At 37.3% G+C, this 18,089-nt stretch overlaps 8 protein-coding genes across 8 annotated transcripts; 3 read left to right on the plus strand and 5 right to left on the minus strand.

Moving 5' to 3' along the window:
• Nucleotides 1–102: 102 nt before the first annotated feature.
• RO3G_01200 (uncharacterized protein) lies at nucleotides 103–213 on the plus strand (the record flags this gene model as incomplete). The annotated part of the gene is made up of 1 exon (XM_067655791.1): nucleotides 103–213. One exon carries the CDS (start codon nucleotides 103–105, stop codon nucleotides 211–213), a length of 111 nt encoding a protein of 36 aa, XP_067511892.1.
• Nucleotides 214–1,172: 959 nt separating this feature from the next.
• On the minus strand, nucleotides 1,173–1,688 carry RO3G_01201 (uncharacterized protein; the record flags this gene model as incomplete). The annotated part of the gene is made up of 2 exons (XM_067655792.1): nucleotides 1,173–1,179; nucleotides 1,345–1,688. 2 exons carry the CDS (start codon nucleotides 1,686–1,688, stop codon nucleotides 1,173–1,175), a joined length of 351 nt encoding a protein of 116 aa, XP_067511893.1.
• A 366-nt stretch (nucleotides 1,689–2,054) lies between these two features.
• On the plus strand, nucleotides 2,055–2,396 carry RO3G_01202 (uncharacterized protein; the record flags this gene model as incomplete). Its single annotated transcript, XM_067655793.1, has 1 exon — nucleotides 2,055–2,396. The coding sequence occupies one exon, from the start codon at nucleotides 2,055–2,057 to the stop codon at nucleotides 2,394–2,396; it is 342 nt and encodes a 113-aa protein (XP_067511894.1).
• A 698-nt stretch (nucleotides 2,397–3,094) lies between these two features.
• RO3G_01203 (uncharacterized protein) lies at nucleotides 3,095–8,158 on the minus strand (the record flags this gene model as incomplete). The annotated part of the gene is made up of 1 exon (XM_067655794.1): nucleotides 3,095–8,158. One exon carries the CDS (start codon nucleotides 8,156–8,158, stop codon nucleotides 3,095–3,097), a length of 5,064 nt encoding a protein of 1,687 aa, XP_067511895.1.
• A 1,174-nt stretch (nucleotides 8,159–9,332) lies between these two features.
• On the minus strand, nucleotides 9,333–9,534 carry RO3G_01204 (uncharacterized protein; the record flags this gene model as incomplete). Its single annotated transcript, XM_067655795.1, has 2 exons — nucleotides 9,333–9,356; nucleotides 9,439–9,534. The coding sequence occupies 2 exons, from the start codon at nucleotides 9,532–9,534 to the stop codon at nucleotides 9,333–9,335; spliced, it is 120 nt and encodes a 39-aa protein (XP_067511896.1).
• Nucleotides 9,535–11,239: 1,705 nt separating this feature from the next.
• RO3G_01205 (uncharacterized protein) lies at nucleotides 11,240–11,956 on the minus strand (the record flags this gene model as incomplete). The annotated part of the gene is made up of 1 exon (XM_067655796.1): nucleotides 11,240–11,956. The coding sequence occupies one exon, from the start codon at nucleotides 11,954–11,956 to the stop codon at nucleotides 11,240–11,242; it is 717 nt and encodes a 238-aa protein (XP_067511897.1).
• Nucleotides 11,957–13,221: 1,265 nt separating this feature from the next.
• On the plus strand, nucleotides 13,222–14,344 carry RO3G_01206 (uncharacterized protein; the record flags this gene model as incomplete). The annotated part of the gene is made up of 3 exons (XM_067655797.1): nucleotides 13,222–13,626; nucleotides 13,692–13,925; nucleotides 14,018–14,344. The coding sequence occupies 3 exons, from the start codon at nucleotides 13,222–13,224 to the stop codon at nucleotides 14,342–14,344; spliced, it is 966 nt and encodes a 321-aa protein (XP_067511898.1).
• Nucleotides 14,345–14,687: 343 nt separating this feature from the next.
• Nucleotides 14,688–17,654, minus strand: RO3G_01207 (uncharacterized protein; the record flags this gene model as incomplete). The annotated part of the gene is made up of 5 exons (XM_067655798.1): nucleotides 14,688–15,678; nucleotides 15,795–16,700; nucleotides 16,767–17,244; nucleotides 17,306–17,476; nucleotides 17,528–17,654. 5 exons carry the CDS (start codon nucleotides 17,652–17,654, stop codon nucleotides 14,688–14,690), a joined length of 2,673 nt encoding a protein of 890 aa, XP_067511899.1.
• Between the last annotated feature and the right edge of the window lie 435 nt (nucleotides 17,655–18,089).

Consider the following 18,089-nt stretch of genomic DNA (forward strand, 5'->3'; position numbering starts at 1 on the left):
CGAGCAGTTGTGCGAATAGCGGCGGTACGGCAAGCAACGGAAGAGAAAGCACGAAGCATATTTATTAAAGTGATGAGTGGGGAGGCCATTCCAATGCTTCAAATGGCTGCTGGTCAATCCATTCTTTCACTACCTTCGATGTATGCTTCGGATCATTGTCCTGCTGAAACACCATTTTGGAGGAATCCAAGCCATAACTTTCCATTGTCTTGAGTAAGTCATCTTTTAAGACCTCAAGATAGCCTTCGCTATTCATACGATGACCTACATCAGCTATCCACCCAACTCCTTCCCATGTAATGCAGCTCCAGACCATGATATTGCCGCCTCCATGCTTGACGGTTTGCTGTACATGTCGCGAGTTCAATTCCTCATGGGGTAGTTTCCATGCATAAGCCTTTCCGTCGGATGCAAAACGATTTACTTTAGTCTCATCAGAGAATATGACCCGTTTCCAGTCATCCACAGTCCAATGTTGGTGCGATTTGGCCCACTGAAGGCGTTTCACGATGTTTTGGCTGCGTAGCAAAGGTTTTTGAGGCTTGACAAATGCTATAAAGCCAGCTTTTTTAAGAACGCGGCGCACTGTACTATCACTTAAAGATATCCCAAATTCTTCTTTTAGAGCTTTTTGGATCTCTACAGCATTATTTTTTCTTCCTAAGGTGACTAATCTCCGGATGTAGTTCACCATGCGTTGGCTAATTAGAGATGGGCGACCACCTTCATCAACATTTCCACTCATCTTAAGAGATGAGCGGTACTTCTGAACAGTGGTACGACTAACACCAACTTGTTTTGCTATTTTGCTGTTTGACTTCTTGGATCTCAGCAATGAGTAGATGTTGTTTGCTTTGTCATTTGAAATTGCACGCATGTCGGATCTGCAATGGTATAATGTCTTAATGGAGTGCTGCAATTTAACAAAAAAACACTTACATGTAAATAATATTACGATGAAAGAAGAAAGAGAAGAAAAAAATATGAAAAAATTGCAATTAAGCCACATTTTTGTGACTATATTATGTTACTTACAAACGTCGTCAAAACTGGTCGCATGTACCGTCGGACTTTAAGTGCCAATTACTACCAGTATACTGGCTCTACTGTGATGTCTGTGTTGCCATATAATTGTCCAGAGTTTGCTCTTTCGAATGAACTATATTTCATTGCTATAGACTAAGAAATGAAGAAGAAGATAGTGCGTATAGGCAAAATATGAAAACATGCGACCAGTTTTGACGGCCACTGTAAATTCCATTGTTAATAAAGAACCTAATTTATAAAAAAAAAAGAGTTACTAATATTGCATACAAGAGTACTTTGCTATACTTTTGTACTTACTGCATATACGCTTCTTCAGTTCCAAAAGTTAAAAAAAAAGTTCTGGTTGTCATAATGGGAACGTTTTGATCTCTGCTCCAATTATCCGGCAAAATATTACTATTATGTGCCTCATCGTCAACTTCGAAAGCTTCTATTTCCAATAATTCTTCATTGTCGTCATTATTGATAGAAATAACTTCTTGATTCAAATCTGAAGTTTGTTCGGTTTCTAACTCTATTTCTTCAACTTCATCATCAGAATCAACGATAGCAATGGGGTTGTTGGAGGAAGTAACAGGTCTTTGACGGCGAATACCAGCAGGATTGGTGTAGTTTGCGGTAGAGATATTGATAAAAGACATGATATACTAACTTTAATTTGAAAGATGTAAAAAGGGAAGAAAAAAAAAGGGGGAAACGCGAAATAAAAAAAAATTTATTTAAAATAGTTAAGTCACAAAAAGCAAAAACTCAGACATAAAAAACGATTGCTAAAACTCTCAGAAAAAAATGACACGCACAAGGGTCGAACATGCGACCCTCTTCATACAAAGACGACACCTTATCCATTCTGGACAACGACATGCATAATGCTATTATACTATATCGATTATAGCATTCATATTCCGAAAATCGTCGATTTCCAAATAAGGAAATTAGAAATTTTAAAGTCCGACGGCATCAAACTTACAACCATCCAATTATTCCTTGTGCTTTGGGTCATTGTCATGCTAAAAGTAAATGTTGGACCAGTCGATATTGTAGTACTTCATCGTATCACGAAGCGTAGTGTTCAAAATATGCTGGTAAACACCCGAGTACAACTTTCCATCGTAAATCTAGCAAGCATATCCTGGTCCTTCAGAGGTTATACAACACTAGGACATCAATTTGCTAGCTTCATGGTGGATTACAAAATCCAGGTCATGATGTTGAAAAAGGTCACTTGGCCTTTTCCGATAGTGATCATCACCATCAAAGCCCTATACGTTGATCTTGGTTTCATTAAAGTAAACGATTTGTTGTCAGTCAACCATTGCCCAGACCTGATGCTCCTTTTTCCATTCTAACTGATGCTACGTATGCACTGTTTTGCCAAATATGAAATAGAAGACAAAAACTACAAAAAGACGATAGTTGTGAAACTAAAGATTATATATGACTTTATTAATAAAAATATTGAGGGTATTTATACTTTTTGAATGTCTGGGTCTTTACCGCTATTTCAATTGATCGGTTAAAAGAATGATATGGAATATAAGGAAGGATAGTGGATAATCAATAGCCGCTGTCTACTTGACGAATCAAGGGACAATGAAGTAATTAAACTATTGATCTAATGATAATTATAGAATAGGATTGAACTGCCGTTGTTGTAATCAGGTTCCGATATAGTCTTTTAGAACGCTGGTAGGACAACAGGGCAAGATTGGCTATTGCAGAATTCTCACGTTTATTAATAGAGATCTGGTTAGACTATAATTCTGTAGTATCCAGGTTTATCCATGAATGTTCACTTTATTAGTTGTGTGGATACAACATTGCCCCCTTCTAGTTTGAAGCAAACGGTAAAAGGATAAGTGAAGATTCAGGAAAAAGTAATTGTCATACACAATAAGTGCGATAATGATCATAGGGCAGATAAATAGACATAGTATAATTGAGGGTAGATCGTAGTAGTAAGTTGTCATAAAAACCTGATAGTAAAAAAAAACCTTCTTTAGGAAAAATTGTCTTAGGGAAAAAGACGGTCAACTACTTAGACAATTTAACGTCTTGATCTCTTGCTTCTACTGTGATGATCACGAGTAGGAACGGTACGTTTGGGTAATCTTGCTTTCTTTGAGACAGCAGTATTATTACCTGCTTGACGACGAGCCCAATATGTTTCAATTGAAGATCGATCATCAAAACTAGAAGTAGGTTCCCAAGTGTAATCCATAGGATCATCGTATCCTTTCCAATGAACAAGGTACTGGTAATTACCTGGAGTTCCTTTGTGTTGTATAATTGCTTGAATCTCATAATGTTGGTCATCGATTGATTCTGCACTTTTATTGCTGGGTAATGCAATAAGTTTTAAGTGTGAGGTTGGTACATCTCTTGATAAGAGGTTATTTTGTTTGTCAACTAATATGTAACTGCCATTAGTTGTCATTCCACTTATATAAAAAGGACCTTCGTAATACGGATCAGTTTTGTTTTCCTTATTCACATTTTTAATCATGACTTCACTATGGAGTGGGAATGGTGTGTGAACGATTTTGTTTGTTTTCATAAAATATGCATTGTCTACATCCTGAGTTTCCTTAATGCGTTTAGCAAGAGCAGGGATAACGACTTCAGTAGCATATTTAAGTCTGTTTTCTATTGCTTTAGAATCTACAGCTTCACTTCTAAGAGTGGGTTTAATATGAGAATAATCTTTCATATCATTTGGTACTTTATTGAAGATTACTGTATATGGTCTACTCTTATGAAGTCTGGAATATTTCAGATTCATAGCATATTGGGTTGCAGGTACATATAGATCCCAATCTTCTTTTCTTCCTTGTAACTGTTTAACAATAGTCTTTTTAGCAATTCCTACAAATGCTTCATTGACTGAGTTACCAAGGGGATTAAAAGGGTTAGACACTCTCTTATCGATACCACTGTTATTAATAAGTTCAGTGACGATGGTAGCAGTAAACTCTTTTCCGTTATCACTAGCAATGACCTTAGGCCAGCCGAAAGTACAGAAGATATCAACAAGCTGTTTGGCAATAGTAAGAGCTTGTTTATCAGGAATGGCTTTCAAGATAGTAAAGCGAGAAAATAAATCAACCATGACAAGAAGGAAATTATTTCCGCTCGTAGATGTTATATTAAAAGTGCCGAGGTCCATAACCCAATGATCTAGAGGTCCGTCAGGTAGGATACTTCTAGGGGGATGATAACCTGTTTTGGCAATATTAAACATTTTACATTCGTGACACTTGGATATGACATCCTGAATATCTTGACGTAAATTAGTCCAATGGAGTTTATCACCATGAATGGTTTGTTCTATGGCTTTAATTCCATAATGGCCTAATAAGTGAGCCTTTAATATTATATCTTTTCTTTCCTCAGGAGGAGGTGTGATATAATCTTCATATTGCAAAGCGCGATGCAATAAGGGTTTTGATGATGATGATGATGTTGCAGAAGTGACTGCATATGTTTGTGTTTCATAACTTTTAGATTTTTCTTTAAAAGTTGGTTTTCTTTTTTCTTTTTCTTTACCACGGATACTGTAGATGGCAACATTGTTGACATTGTTACCCCCCTCCAGTTTATTGTCATCTGGGAATAAACGACTAAGTGCGTCTGGGATAATATTCTTAATGCCAGGACAATGAACAATATCAAAGGAATATTCGAAAATTGTTTCAAACCAAACAAGCATGGCAGCATTTGGAACAACTTGCTTCTTGATGTAAATCAAGGCTTTGTGATCAGTTGTCAAGGTAAAATGACGGTTATATAACCATTTATTATATCTCTCAAACATGAATACAATCGCTAACAACTCTCGTTTGTTTGTATGATAACGACGTTCGGTAGGAGAAAGAGATCTTGCAGCAAAGGCGTTATATTGAATGACTTGGTCGATGACTTGATAAACGACACCGCCGATACCATAAGCACTAGCATCTGTTGCGACGTAGAATGGGTACTTAAGGTTAGGAATGTGAATAACTGGGGCATTCACCAAGGCATCCTTAATGTTACGAAAACTGCATTCATGGGTTTCATTCCAAATTCCTTTTAAAGAATTAAGAGATCGTAACCGGTCAAGTGGAGCAGTCAAGCGAGAAAACATAGGTAAACTATTACGGAAATAGTTTGCAAATCCAAGAAAACTCATGACTTGTCTACCAGTTTTAGGTGTGGGCCAAGAATGTATATTTGTCAGTTTACGTTGATCAGGGATTAGAGAACCATTGTTACCAATAGTCCATCCAAGAATGTTTACACAACTTTGTGCAAAATGTGTCTTTTCAACATTAATAATTAAGTTTGCAGCAGTAAGACGTTTCAACACTTCACGGACATACTCAATATGTTGATTCATGTCACCAGAGCTGAAGACACATAGATCATCAATATAGAGTGCAGTGTAGGGAAGATCTGCGAACAAATTTGTAAGAACACGCTGTACAATGTTACCGGTACTTGTCAAGCCAAAAGGACAATGACGAAATTGATACTGCATACCAGTGAATGGATGAGTAAATGCGGTTTTAGGTCTATCAGATTCTTGGATAAGAAAACGATGAAAGCATGCTCGTATGTCGAAAGTAGTAAATATAGTAGCAGAACCCATACGTTGATGAAGATCACTGATTAGAGGTAAAGGCATTCTATCAACATTCTTCACGAGTTGGTTAAGCATACGTGGATCAATAACTGCTCTTTTCTTAGTGTATAATCCGTTAACATCCTTTTTTCCAACAAGAAAAATAGGGTTGTTGAAGCGAGTATTGGAAGGAGCAGGTTCAATGACACAATCATCCAACCAAGTTTGAATTTGGTCTTCCATGATTTTTCTGTTAGCAATAGCAATATCGGGTTGTCTTCGATAAGCAAAGGCATTGGGTTCAGTATCAAGAGTAATGATAGCACCAGGTAAATTACAATGAGAAGACATGGGGATACTCGTATTAGCATCTAACAAAGGTTGAATAGTGCTCATCAATTGCTGTCTTTCCTGTTTAGTGCCAACAGGAGTTTCATTTGGCTTATAGTCATCAGGGTTAACTGGATCAGGTATTTTAGGAATATTAGAATTTAACCAAGAAGTGGCTAATCCTGTTAAACCTATTCTTAGTTTAGGCAAAATGTCAAGTCCTAAACAAATGGGGACATCACTGCTAAAATCAAACACTTCAAATTCATATGGCAAACGGATTTGGTTATAATAAACAGTAAGATTTATTATGCCTAACCGGCTTACAATACTTGAACTATTATGTCCTAACTTGATCGATCCTGGATTAGGTGTTGGAACTAAACCAAGCGACGAACAGAACGAAGGAGACACACACGAAAAAGTTGAACCGGTATCAATCATGGCCCATGTTTTGATGTGCTCTACAATAATAGGAACATAAAGCGTATTAGTGTTTGAAGGCGCTTTAGAAAAGATGTGATGTGTAATGTACTTACAGGCCTGAGCAGCTTCAGCCACAGTAAGGGCTTCTGCAACATCAATGTCCATATCATCCGACGAATCGGGAACAGAGACAACGGGACCAGCAGCATCAGTCTTACGACCGGAAGAAGCATCACTACTACTTGTAGTAGGAGTGGCAGAAGAACCAACAGAGGCAGAAACATCGTTACCAGAAGAGGCAACGGAAGACAAGGAAGAAGCAGGGGATCGACTCATTCCGCGAAACAAATGAGAAGGCCCAGCAAGATCAGAGTCGTCAGCCGAAGAGCCAGTTGAGCGACCCTTTCCTTTGCATCGATGACCAGGACGCCAGTTGTCAGCACCACAAGAGCGGCACGGACGTCCCAAACCGGAAGGTTGGTTTCTTGGATTCCACTGAGAGGCAGCAGAACCAGAGGAGACATCAACTTGGGTAGAACCCGAAGAAGGAGAAAGAGAGGAAGATTTCTTCATAGCACGACATTCATCGTTGCTATGGGTGGTGGTCTTATGGAAGCTGCAATACTTCCTAGAAGCCTTTGGATAAGGTGCAGCACGAACAGCAGAACCAGAGACAAAAGCAGAGGATTTCTTCCGACCAGAAGAAGAGGAGTCATTGACCATGGAGGGGCCAGCAGAAGTGTGAGAAGCGTTAGCAACTCTACGTACTTTGTACAATGAATGGTACAAAGTCTTGGCCAACTTGACAACGTAGTCGACCGATTCTTTTTGCGCATCCGTACAATTGGCTAAGGACACGATCACCTTCTTGTAAATGTCGGCCTGAAGACCGATCAGAAAGCAACGAGTCAAGACACAGCGATCTTGGATCTGTGCCAAGCGACGGAGGTTGTTGAAACGTTCAACGTATTGGTCAACAGTCTCAGCAGCAGTCATGGAGATGCGTAACAACTCCGTTGTAGACGTGGCCTTTTCTTCAGCCGAACCAACACCATAATGGCCAGTAAAAGCCTTTTTGAACTGACTCCACGTATGGACATCCTCCTTTTCTTGATATTCATCAAGCCAAGTACGTTGACTAGACGACAAGCAGGGAGGGAGAAGACGAAGCCAGTGCTGATCAAGATCAAGACCATGTGCGAACATCACGTCCTGAAACTTTTTTAAGCAGTGCTTAACATCCACAGAGACAGGGGCAGATGGGTCAAAGACCGCACCCTTCCACTGCATGAGGGGTAGGTTTGGAGGTACAACATTCAAGGCTGCAGGGGCAACCTGAGGTGCACCAGTCCAAGCGGTAGGAACAGCATGGGTCATAGCTCGTTGGAGGAGATATCTAGTATGAACTAGTCTCTCTAGGTCCTTGGAGCAGGCTTCGTACTTGGCGCGCACCATGCTATCTTCCTCTGACTCAGGGGTCGTGGAAAGAAGACGAACAGACAAGTTAAGGATAACTTGGGTGGCACCGATGATGGTGGAATCCAACTCCTCAATAGAAGAGTGGATGGATGGAGCTGCGATTCTAGGCTCAAAAGAACCAGAAGAAACTGCGGACGTGGTCATTCCAGAGGACTGTGCCTCTGAAGATAAGGTAGATACATCTGACATACGACGGGCGTTATCAGGATAAGTTTTATCATTACTACTGGAAGAACCAGCAGCAGCAGAGTTAAAGTCATTTGAGTTTGACATAGTGGTAAGGTAGGTAGTAATAAAAAGAGGGTTGTTTTTAAAAATAAAGTCAATAAAGAATTCACAAAAAAAAATGTTTTGCCAAATATGAAATAGAAGACAAAAACTACAAAAAGACGATAGTTGTGAAACTAAGGATTATATATGACTTTATTAATAAAAAATATTGAGAGTATTTATACTTTTTGAATGTCTGGGTCTTTACCGCTATTTCAATTGATCGGTTAAAAGAATGATATGGAATATAAGGAAGGATAGTGGATAATCAATAGCCGCTGTCTACTTGACGAATCAAGGGACAATGAAGTAATTAAACTATTGATCTAACGATAATTATAGAATAGGATTGAACTGCCGTTGTTGTAATCAGGTTCCGATATAGTCTTTTAGAACGCTGGTAGGACAACAGGGCAAGATTGGCTATTGCAGAATTCTCACGTTTATTAATAGAGATCTGGTTAGACTATAATTCTGTAGTATCCAAGTTTATCCATGAATGTTCACTTTATTAGTTGTGTGGATACAACAAGTGCAAAGAATATCCGCAACAAACTTTCTTGGTGTATTGCTCACAGTAACTCGACGGTAGATGACTAGGAGCGCGTTTTTTGGCCAGACGAGACAAAAATAAATAGATTTAATTTGGATGGACACACCTAGGCTTGGATTCGATCAGGGGAAAGCCTCAAACGCCATCACGTGAAGATTGCTATTAAACACGATGGATGCAATATCATGCTGTGGAATACCATTACCTATGCTGGCGTCGGTTGGATGTGCAAAATCAATGGTAATATGGACAAAGCAATGCACAAAGAGACCTTGGAAGGTAAGTTGGAGCGTACGATAGAATAAGGTGTCGATAAAGTAGGCTTCGAACGTCATCAGGTGATTTGCCAGCATGACAACGACCCTAATCATACTCCAAAAGTAGTAAAGTAGTACCCTCAAAAACGACTTTATAATGTTTTACAATGGCCTGAACAATCTCCAGACTTAAAGACTACGGAAAACATGTGATCATTGATGAAAAGGAGGCTTAATTACTATGAAACTGTACCAAAATGCATGAATGGGCTTTATGAACGTCTAATCAAGTTTGATACGAGCTTATGATGCCGGAAGAGTGATAAAAAGCTACAGAAAGTATGCCACAACGTATACGTAAGTATATTTAGAACAAAGGACATTTGTCAAACTATTAATAATAAATAAATAAAGAAATTGTGATTTTTTCAATATGCTCCCAAAACTGTCCCAATGCACCGGTCATTTTTTACATTCATTATCTCCGTCTGTGCTACATCAATTGAGAAGCAGTCTGTACCACGTACATGTACACCACCACAGCTTTCAAATGAGGTACAACAAGGCATACTTTACGCAATCAGTAATCGCACCATTGACGGTAAAAGACAAACTTACAAAACATTGGGACAGTTTTGGGAGTCACTGTATATTTTTTTACAATATTTGTTATAGAAAATAGTAAAACAATATATTTACTTGATAAACAAAAGCGTTTTGTATGTATTTGTTAATTATAACTGCCTTGTAACAAAATGTTAGCAGAACTTCTTTATTTTTTATTCTTTTATTATAATGTGAAGGCATTTGCATTTCTATAAAGTATATTTGTTCTTAGATTACTGTTTTCATTTGAACAATGAACTTTCTATTGCTATACTCTTTCTTTTTTTTTACTTAGTCTTTTTTTTTTACCAGGCCATTTTTTTTTCCCAAACACTACTATTTTATTACGTTCTGTAACACGTTTGTAATGACCTAAGCTAAAAATCATAGACTACCTTCCTAATATGTATTCTTCTGAACAAAATAATCGCAAAATGCTTTTGATTTCCGCATTTTGCCTCAAAAATAAAATAAAGAAGATATCGGTCTTTCAACGATAGAGAGGAACAGGCTTTCCAAAAAAAAAGACCATTTAATAAAAAAAGACACTTTTTTAAAACATGAATAACTTTATAAATACTTACGCTACAAAAAAAAACAAAAATACTGTTCAATTTCTTTATTTTTTTCGCACCTGAATCTTTTTTCAAAATTCGAAAATGACCAATGCAGCGAAAGTTAATTTTTTTCATTTAATCAAAGACGTCAAAAACGTTGATTATTAGATGCAACAACTGATTGTGGATGTTGAAAATCACCAATTATTTGCAGAGTCGCACTGCACATAATTGCTATATATAGAACAATATATTTGACAGAATATAATCAGATATTTCGAGTTTACGTCAATATATTTACAAATTTCATAAAATATATACTTCGTGTATTTTGCTCTAAATGTTAAGATATGTATGTGGAATACCGTGTTACTTTTGGTGACGCGCCGCTTCATTGTTCTTTCTACGATGATACACAAACATAACACCTTTCTATTGGACCTTACATGATTGTGTTTTTCTTTGATGCCACTCCTTTATGGGTTTATTGCCTTTATTAATACTTCCTTATACGTCTATTTTTCTTGAATATTACTTCTTTATTGGTTTATTGCCTTTTCGCAATACTTTCTTATTGGCTTATTATGATTATACAGTGGGTCAAAAAACTGCACCAACGCAACTCAGTTCTTCTGAAATACAAGTATAGCTCTGTCAGTTTAACAGCAAACATTACGAAGCTTGGAACAAAAAGAGTTACTACTGTTACTATTTATTGACAAAATTTTCAAAGTCAGACGCGGAGAATTGATCTAAAGAACACTCAGCAAAAAGAGGAGGTCGGTTGGTGCAGTTTTTTGACTTTTATAACATTAGTGGTTCCACCCTTCTCTGCTAAGACTGCTTGCATTTTGTCGGGCATACTGTCTATATATTTGATGCATTATTCCTTAGTAAACGAATTCCATTCATTTTCGACTCTTTGCCACAGTTTATGGATGCTGGTCGCCCTACTATCATACATACTCAGCTTTAACTTCAAATTATGCCATATACGTTCAATAGGATTAAGGTCTCGACTTTGTGTTGGCTAATTGTCAATGTAAATCATGCCACTATCCTTCATTAATTGTGTCGTAGACTTTCATCGATGTTTAGGATCATTGTCATGCTAAAATACCGACGTTTCCCAGTTAAGACCATAGTACTCCATAGTGTCTTTTAGACTTGTACCAAGGATTTCTTGGTATACCTCTGAATTCATGGTACCATCATAGGTCTGACATGTGTATTCAGGTCCTTCGCTGGTTATACAAGCCAATAACGTGAGACCACCGCCTCCATGCTTCACAGTAACGTCGATATGGTGAGGCTGTAAACGATCACATTTTCTTTTACAGTAATACTTGCCACCATCAGAGCACCAAATGTTGATTTTCGTCTCACCAGAAAAGACGACACGTCGCCAATCATGTACTGTCCAATATTGATGCTTTTTTGACCATGCTAATCGAGCCTTCTTGTGCTTTTCAGTCAATAATGGCTTCTTCTTTTTGATCTCAGCATAAATTACAACTGAATGTAAGATATTAATTGCCGATTGATACGACATAGGGTGTCCAAGCTCCTCCAACTTCATTTGCACATCCTTGGCAGTCTTCAAACAACCTGTGATCACTTGTCTCTTGATGTATCGACGTGTTGACTCTGCCACAATGCTCGGTATACCTCCTCTTTTACGTATTTTATCGTGTATCCACTTATTTGCATACCTATTGACGGTATTTCTATGCACTCCAACCCGTTTCCCAATGACTGCAGGATCAGCACTGTTCTCTAATAATGCTTTGATACTGTTTTGAATATCGGATGGAAGCTTTTTGGGCATTTCTAATGATGGATGGATACTGACGATGTACAATGGGTTTGGGTAAAGCAGGAAAGAAAAAAAAAGAAAACAATTGCAAAAATCATTATTTTAGGGTCCCCAGTGTGACTAGATATAAGAAAGATTAGATTAAATCTGCCGGAATAGTCTCAGTCCGGACATATGATATCAAATACCTTTTCATTTTAAAAGTCAAAAAACTGCACCAACCGACCTCCTCTTTTTGCTGAGTGTTCTTTAGATCAATTCTCCGCGTCTGACTTTGAAAATTTTGTCAATAAATAGTAACAGTAGTAACTCTTTTTGTTCCAAGTTTCGTAATGTTTGCTGTTAAACTGATAGAGCTATACTGGTATTCACGAAAAACTGAGTTGCGTTGGTGCAGTTTTTTGACCCACTGTATATAGCTCTGGATGGTTTATATTAGGAAATAAAATAGGCTTAAAATACGGTATTATTGGTTAAAAATTTAGTTTTATTCGTTTATTTTGGGCTTTATCGTCATATTAATTATATATTATTGGTTCATTTGTTTATTAAAAATGGTATAAAAAGGCGGGAAAAGGAACAAGGGATCGATGGGAATAATGAAACAACACCTTTAAACGGTAGATACCAAAAAAAAATTTTTTTTTTCAAAATTGCACTTACCTAGAGCTCAGAAGCAGCAAACAATACAATATAGCAGACAAAACAGGCAAAACAAACAAATGCAATGAAGCAGAGTCAAAGAGATCAGAAGCAAAAGAAAGATGAAGGCAGTAGACTAGGCAGTAGGAAAGTAGAATTGAAACTGAATAAAATAAAAGATTAATTACAGTGAAACATGATGTACCCAACTTTCTTACCTTAAACCTCTTTAAAAACTAGAAGACGATATCAAGGAGTTCAAACAGCTTCAGAATCAAGCTTAGAAAACTAAATTTGAATGTTAATAAAGACAATGAAAATTTAGAAACTTACGTACCACATAAACAGATACAGAAAGGACCCAAGAACTTATAATAGCCATAAGTATATCTATGAATTTTTAATAAAGTACATTAGAAAAAAAAATTTTTTTAAAAAAAAGAACAACTTACCTGGGATAACAAATCAAAAAAAAGAAAGAAAGAAAAGAAAAGATTGATCTGAGACATCAATCCTTTTATAGATTTTTTGATTTGTATAGAACTGAGTTTACAATTGAACGCAATAGTATTTAAGGTGTATTCAACTTCAACGTTAAGTTTCTTTACTTTTTCTTCAAAGTACCTTATAACATTATGTCTGACCGTATTATCGAATTCAACCCTGCTCCTGTCAATGCTCGTGGCTCTAACTCTGCTGGGCAGCCAATTGCTCTTCCTTCCCGTGCTGTTGTTCCTGAGTTTGTGTCAAGTGATGGTATTCTTGATAGCTTTGCCTATCCTAGACCTGGTTACCCCCCTATGACCAATGTCCAGAAGCGAATGCGTGAAGCTGAAGATGTTGGACGTGATGAAGCTTCTCTTTCCTTCTCCATTTATCTGGATATGAGAAAGGAAATTGACACTTTGAAGGAGATGTTAAGAAAAGAGCAGGAAGAAAAGCGTGCCTTGCAAGTGGCATTTGCCAAGGTCAAAGAAGCCTACAGCGAGCTTGAACAAGAATCCAGCAAAAGTGCAAAACCAATTGCAACAGCGATTAAGGTAAGGTTATTAATAATTTAAATTTAAACAAGTGTAATAATTACTTTTTTTTTCTTTAATTTTAGGATGCTGTGAGGAATCATTACAATGATTTACCTCCGTCATCTAAGTACGATCTCAGCAAGCCTCTAAAGTCTGTTGAGAATCAAAAAGTACTTAAGCTGTTGCAAGAGTATGTCAATAGCCATTATGCGTACAAGCATACCAATGGCCGCGATTTGCGGAAATACCTTGAAAGGCAGTATTATACCAAGAAAGCTGGTATGGCTGGAGAGGAGGTTGGTGTTGTCGACGAGTTCGTAAAGAAAAGAAAGGCTGCTAAAACGACTCGAAAAAACAACGTAAGGACAATAAAGGCTATTGCTATTTTATAATTGATTTTTTTTTTTAGAAAATCAAAACACGGAAAGCAATGTATGAGCAGCACAAGGATCAAGGCGTTTACAACAACTATCCGAACTGCGAGTACTTGCTTCAACAGCAGTACATGTCTGAAGAAGAAGACATGTATAATAGCGATACAATGGATAAGGTAGAGGAAGTTCTTCTGGAGCAAAATCCAGATAGAGCAACTCCTTTTACCGAAAAGGAACGCATGTCTGTCTTGTGTACAAAAACCATTGATTATTTTGAAGTTCGTGTACCAAAGTACAGATCACCAGCAGTAAGTTTAATTAATATCTTTTTAAGCGCAATCAGCTCATTATCCAATATTTAGTGCATTGAATTCTTCGAGCTGTTGGATGATCAGATAGCAAGTGACAGGGCCAAGAGACAAAGGACTGGAACCAGCAACATTCAGTCTCTTCCTCGCATTCGAAGAGAATGTTCGCTGCCTGTTCCTGACTTCGTCAGAAAAGAAAATATAACTGAAGAGAGTATCGCTTGGGCTTTTGATTCTGAAATGCAGTTGGATGAAGACGACTTCCAGTTTTAAAAAAAATTATAAAATGAACAAAAAAAAATAAAAGAAATGCGGTGTTTGGATTTTTTAAATTTTAAATTTTTTTTTTTACTTTTACTTTTTTTATTTTACTTTATTTTTTTATTTTTTTTACTTTTTACAAACCAATGGTTTTTCTTGGGAGAGGTAAAAAGACAACATGATTATCAGGATAACCTTGCTTCATAGCAACACAAGTAAAGATACGCGATACTGGAAGAATACAGTCTGAACCAGCTGGTCGAAAAGAGTTGTGGTAGTACGCGGCACCAAGACATTCAAATCCTCGAAAAGGATGAAGAGGAGCGTTATACCAACGTACAAAAGCAAAGAGGTGTTCATCAAAAGCATTTGGGGCAAAGACCCGACCATTTGGAATTATAGTTTTCTTCATTTGAAGCTGATGGCTAAAATAATACTGAACTTCACCAATTCGCATCTCAGCCTCTTTTCCAGGAATAGTAGGATTACAAGCGACTTCAATATAGCAACCACGAGTAGTACGCGATGCTTTTGATCGATACGTTTGCCCAAGAATTTCGATTTCAGCGAAAACAGAAATATCGGGAAGTACCATTGTAGACAAGTCATCGTGGTCTTCTGGAATAAGCGCACTTGTGAATGTTCGATCAGTATATACAAGTCTGTAAAAGGCAAGAAGGTAACCATAATGGGCTTGAGTCAATCTATTAACACTAACTTTGTGTCTAGCAGAAGCTTGTGTATCAGGAGGTAGAATTTCAGCACCAGTGAAGGTATCATTCAAACATAGGGGAGCACTGACAAATAAGCTGAAATCAAAGCTGGTTGAAACAGATGAAGCAACAAGGGAATCAGAAGGTGTTGGTGACAAATAGACAAAGGAAGACATCATCACTGGATTCTGTTTAATTCCTTGTGGTAAGTTACGGATGTAGTCACCATAGTGTACAACAGAAAGGAACTTCTTCATGTATGTAACTTCGAATGCTGTTTTGTAGTTTACCGTCATCTTCTTAATGTCACCATTAAGTCTTTCAAAGCCATACAACCAAAATGCATAGATTGGACCAAAGTCTTGAATGGAGTCCTTCAAATGTAGATGAAAATGCATATTTGGAGTACCATTTCTGGACCATACAATTCAGCAACACCAAGGACAAACTCATGGAATAGCTTGTGTGCTATTGTGGCTTCATTTTGGGTAATGCATGGACGACATACGATATGACAGGCCTGTACAAACTTTGCCCAGTTTTCTTTATGACGGACTGGAAGACGAGACTTGAGCAAAAGAGGAGAAAGAGCAAGACACCAGGTTCTCCATTCATCAGCCTTTAAGTCAGAGAAATCGCTGGCAATTTTCTGATTGATTGGCGTGTATTGTGCTAGCAATATAATATCATTTGCTTCTTTTTGCATTTCTTTCAAGTCAGCATCAGTCAGGTATAATTCATGGGTAAGGTCACAAATAGTTGTACGCCATATTTTAACCATTTCCTTTGCTGTTCCAAGGAAAAGGCCATGCATTGGATCAATGGCAGTACAACGAACAAGATCAAGGTATTCCAAATCATGTAAGGCAGAGAACCGAGTACCAAACTTCTGTTCCAAGTCGGCTCTTTGTCTCTTGGTGGTTGCTTCTTTCCAATTTTTTGCATGATAACGGTTTTCAATACTGGTACGAAGTGACCAAGCATCAATATCTTCAAGACCAAAAGAAAAATCACGTTGAAGATGAGTATTATAACGAGCAGGAAATGCTGTTGAGCACTTGTTACAAGGTACAGTGGCATTGAATGAAGTAAACCCACTAACCTTTCGGCTAGCAGGAATATCGCAAGCAATCAAGAACAGAGCAGCACGAACTGGGACAGGCACGTTAGGAGATTCAGCCGTACAGGTAAAGAAGTCATCGTAGTAAAGTTCCTTCAGATCATTTACCAAAACTTGTAAATAGTTGTTGATTTGTGTGTCCTTGGGTTCTTTGGGACCAGGAATAACACAAACCAAGATGATATTTTCTTTTTTATATCGGATGGATCTTGGAAGATTATTTATCGTCAAGTAGACAGCACCAACAGAATACACGGTTCTTTTTGAAGATTGAAACCAATCGACATTCAAAGTGAATAGGAGAGATCTAGCTTGACTGGTAAATACATTACCATCTCTATCTTTGAATTCATTCCAAAGTTGACCATCATAGATATCATACATGGTGTTGTTATGACGAGTACGATAGCGCCATGCTTCTATTGCTGATTCAAAGCCTGGTCGAGAGAACATCACAGTCAAGGCATACTTGATGGAATTGAATGCAGAGACCTTGTTGGCGTACATTTTGCTTGCACCAATCGTAGCAGGCTTGAAGAGTGGGGCATTACATGTGATGCGAAATTCAGAAAAGGTGCACTTCGAATCACAGTGTACTTCTTCAGGCTGGTACAGGGTATGGCATTCAGGACAGACAACAAGGCGAAACATACCTTTGTAGGTATAGTCAATTCCAACAGCATTTCGAAGAGTGTCCAACTTGGTAGGGAAGATTGGTTCATAATGTAAGAGGACAACAAGATCATTAGCAAATTTCATAACTATTTCCGCAGCATATTCAGAAATGAAAAACAGCTGGAAATACGTCAAGAAAATTGCTATGAAAGCAACAACATCACTTTGGAATCCTTCAAGTTTAACTAAACGTTTGACAAAGTAAGTATTTTATATTTTATTAAAACAATTCTAGAAGGTTTTTACCTTTGGGCACATTGAATTCGACAACATCCATACAACTAGAGGCATCATCTTCATCATTTTCAATGACTTGCCAATTAGAAAAGTCTTCATCACCATTATTCTCAGAATCATTTTCACTTGACGGAATCACTTCATTATTGGCGTTAACTTCTGGAATTATTTCTGATTCACCTGTTTATATGATGCGTTAGCAAAAAAACTATCTTAATGTAAGTAACAAACCTTTAACAGCTTCTTTCTTTCTATGGCGAGCAAGAGTCCATTGCGTAACAAATTGGTACTTGCCTGCTTCTCCTCCAGAGCATTGGGCGCAGTAACAATGGAATTTGTATGGGCTTGAAGAGTACATTATAAATACAATAAAGAATTTGCGTTACTAATTATATACTGTTTGATTTACAACAACAATTGATGTTATTTATACTTTTTGAATATGTAAATTTTTACCGCTATTTCTATTCATCGGTTAAAATAATGATACAAAGAGAATGGGAAGATTCAGGAAAGATAATGGATAAATATGACATGTTGTCTTCTTGACGAATCAATCAATGATGATGTGAGTTGTTTATTGATTTAACAATATTTATCAAATAGGATTACATTGATGTACCGTTCTTAAAAACAGGTCCCGATGTGATTCTTAAAATACCGATATGAACAACAGATCAAAGGTAATTATTGCAGAAGTCTCATATTTATTTATAGAGATATGGTTTTACTGTAAATCAATGATATTAAATTTATTCATGAGTACTTATTTTTTTGTATGAATACAATAACA

The sequence above is a fragment of the Rhizopus delemar genome, genomic scaffold, assembly GCF_000149305.1.
Source record: "Rhizopus delemar RA 99-880 supercont3.1 genomic scaffold, whole genome shotgun sequence".
In the NCBI taxonomy this organism is placed as follows: domain Eukaryota; kingdom Fungi; phylum Mucoromycota; class Mucoromycetes; order Mucorales; family Rhizopodaceae; genus Rhizopus; species Rhizopus delemar.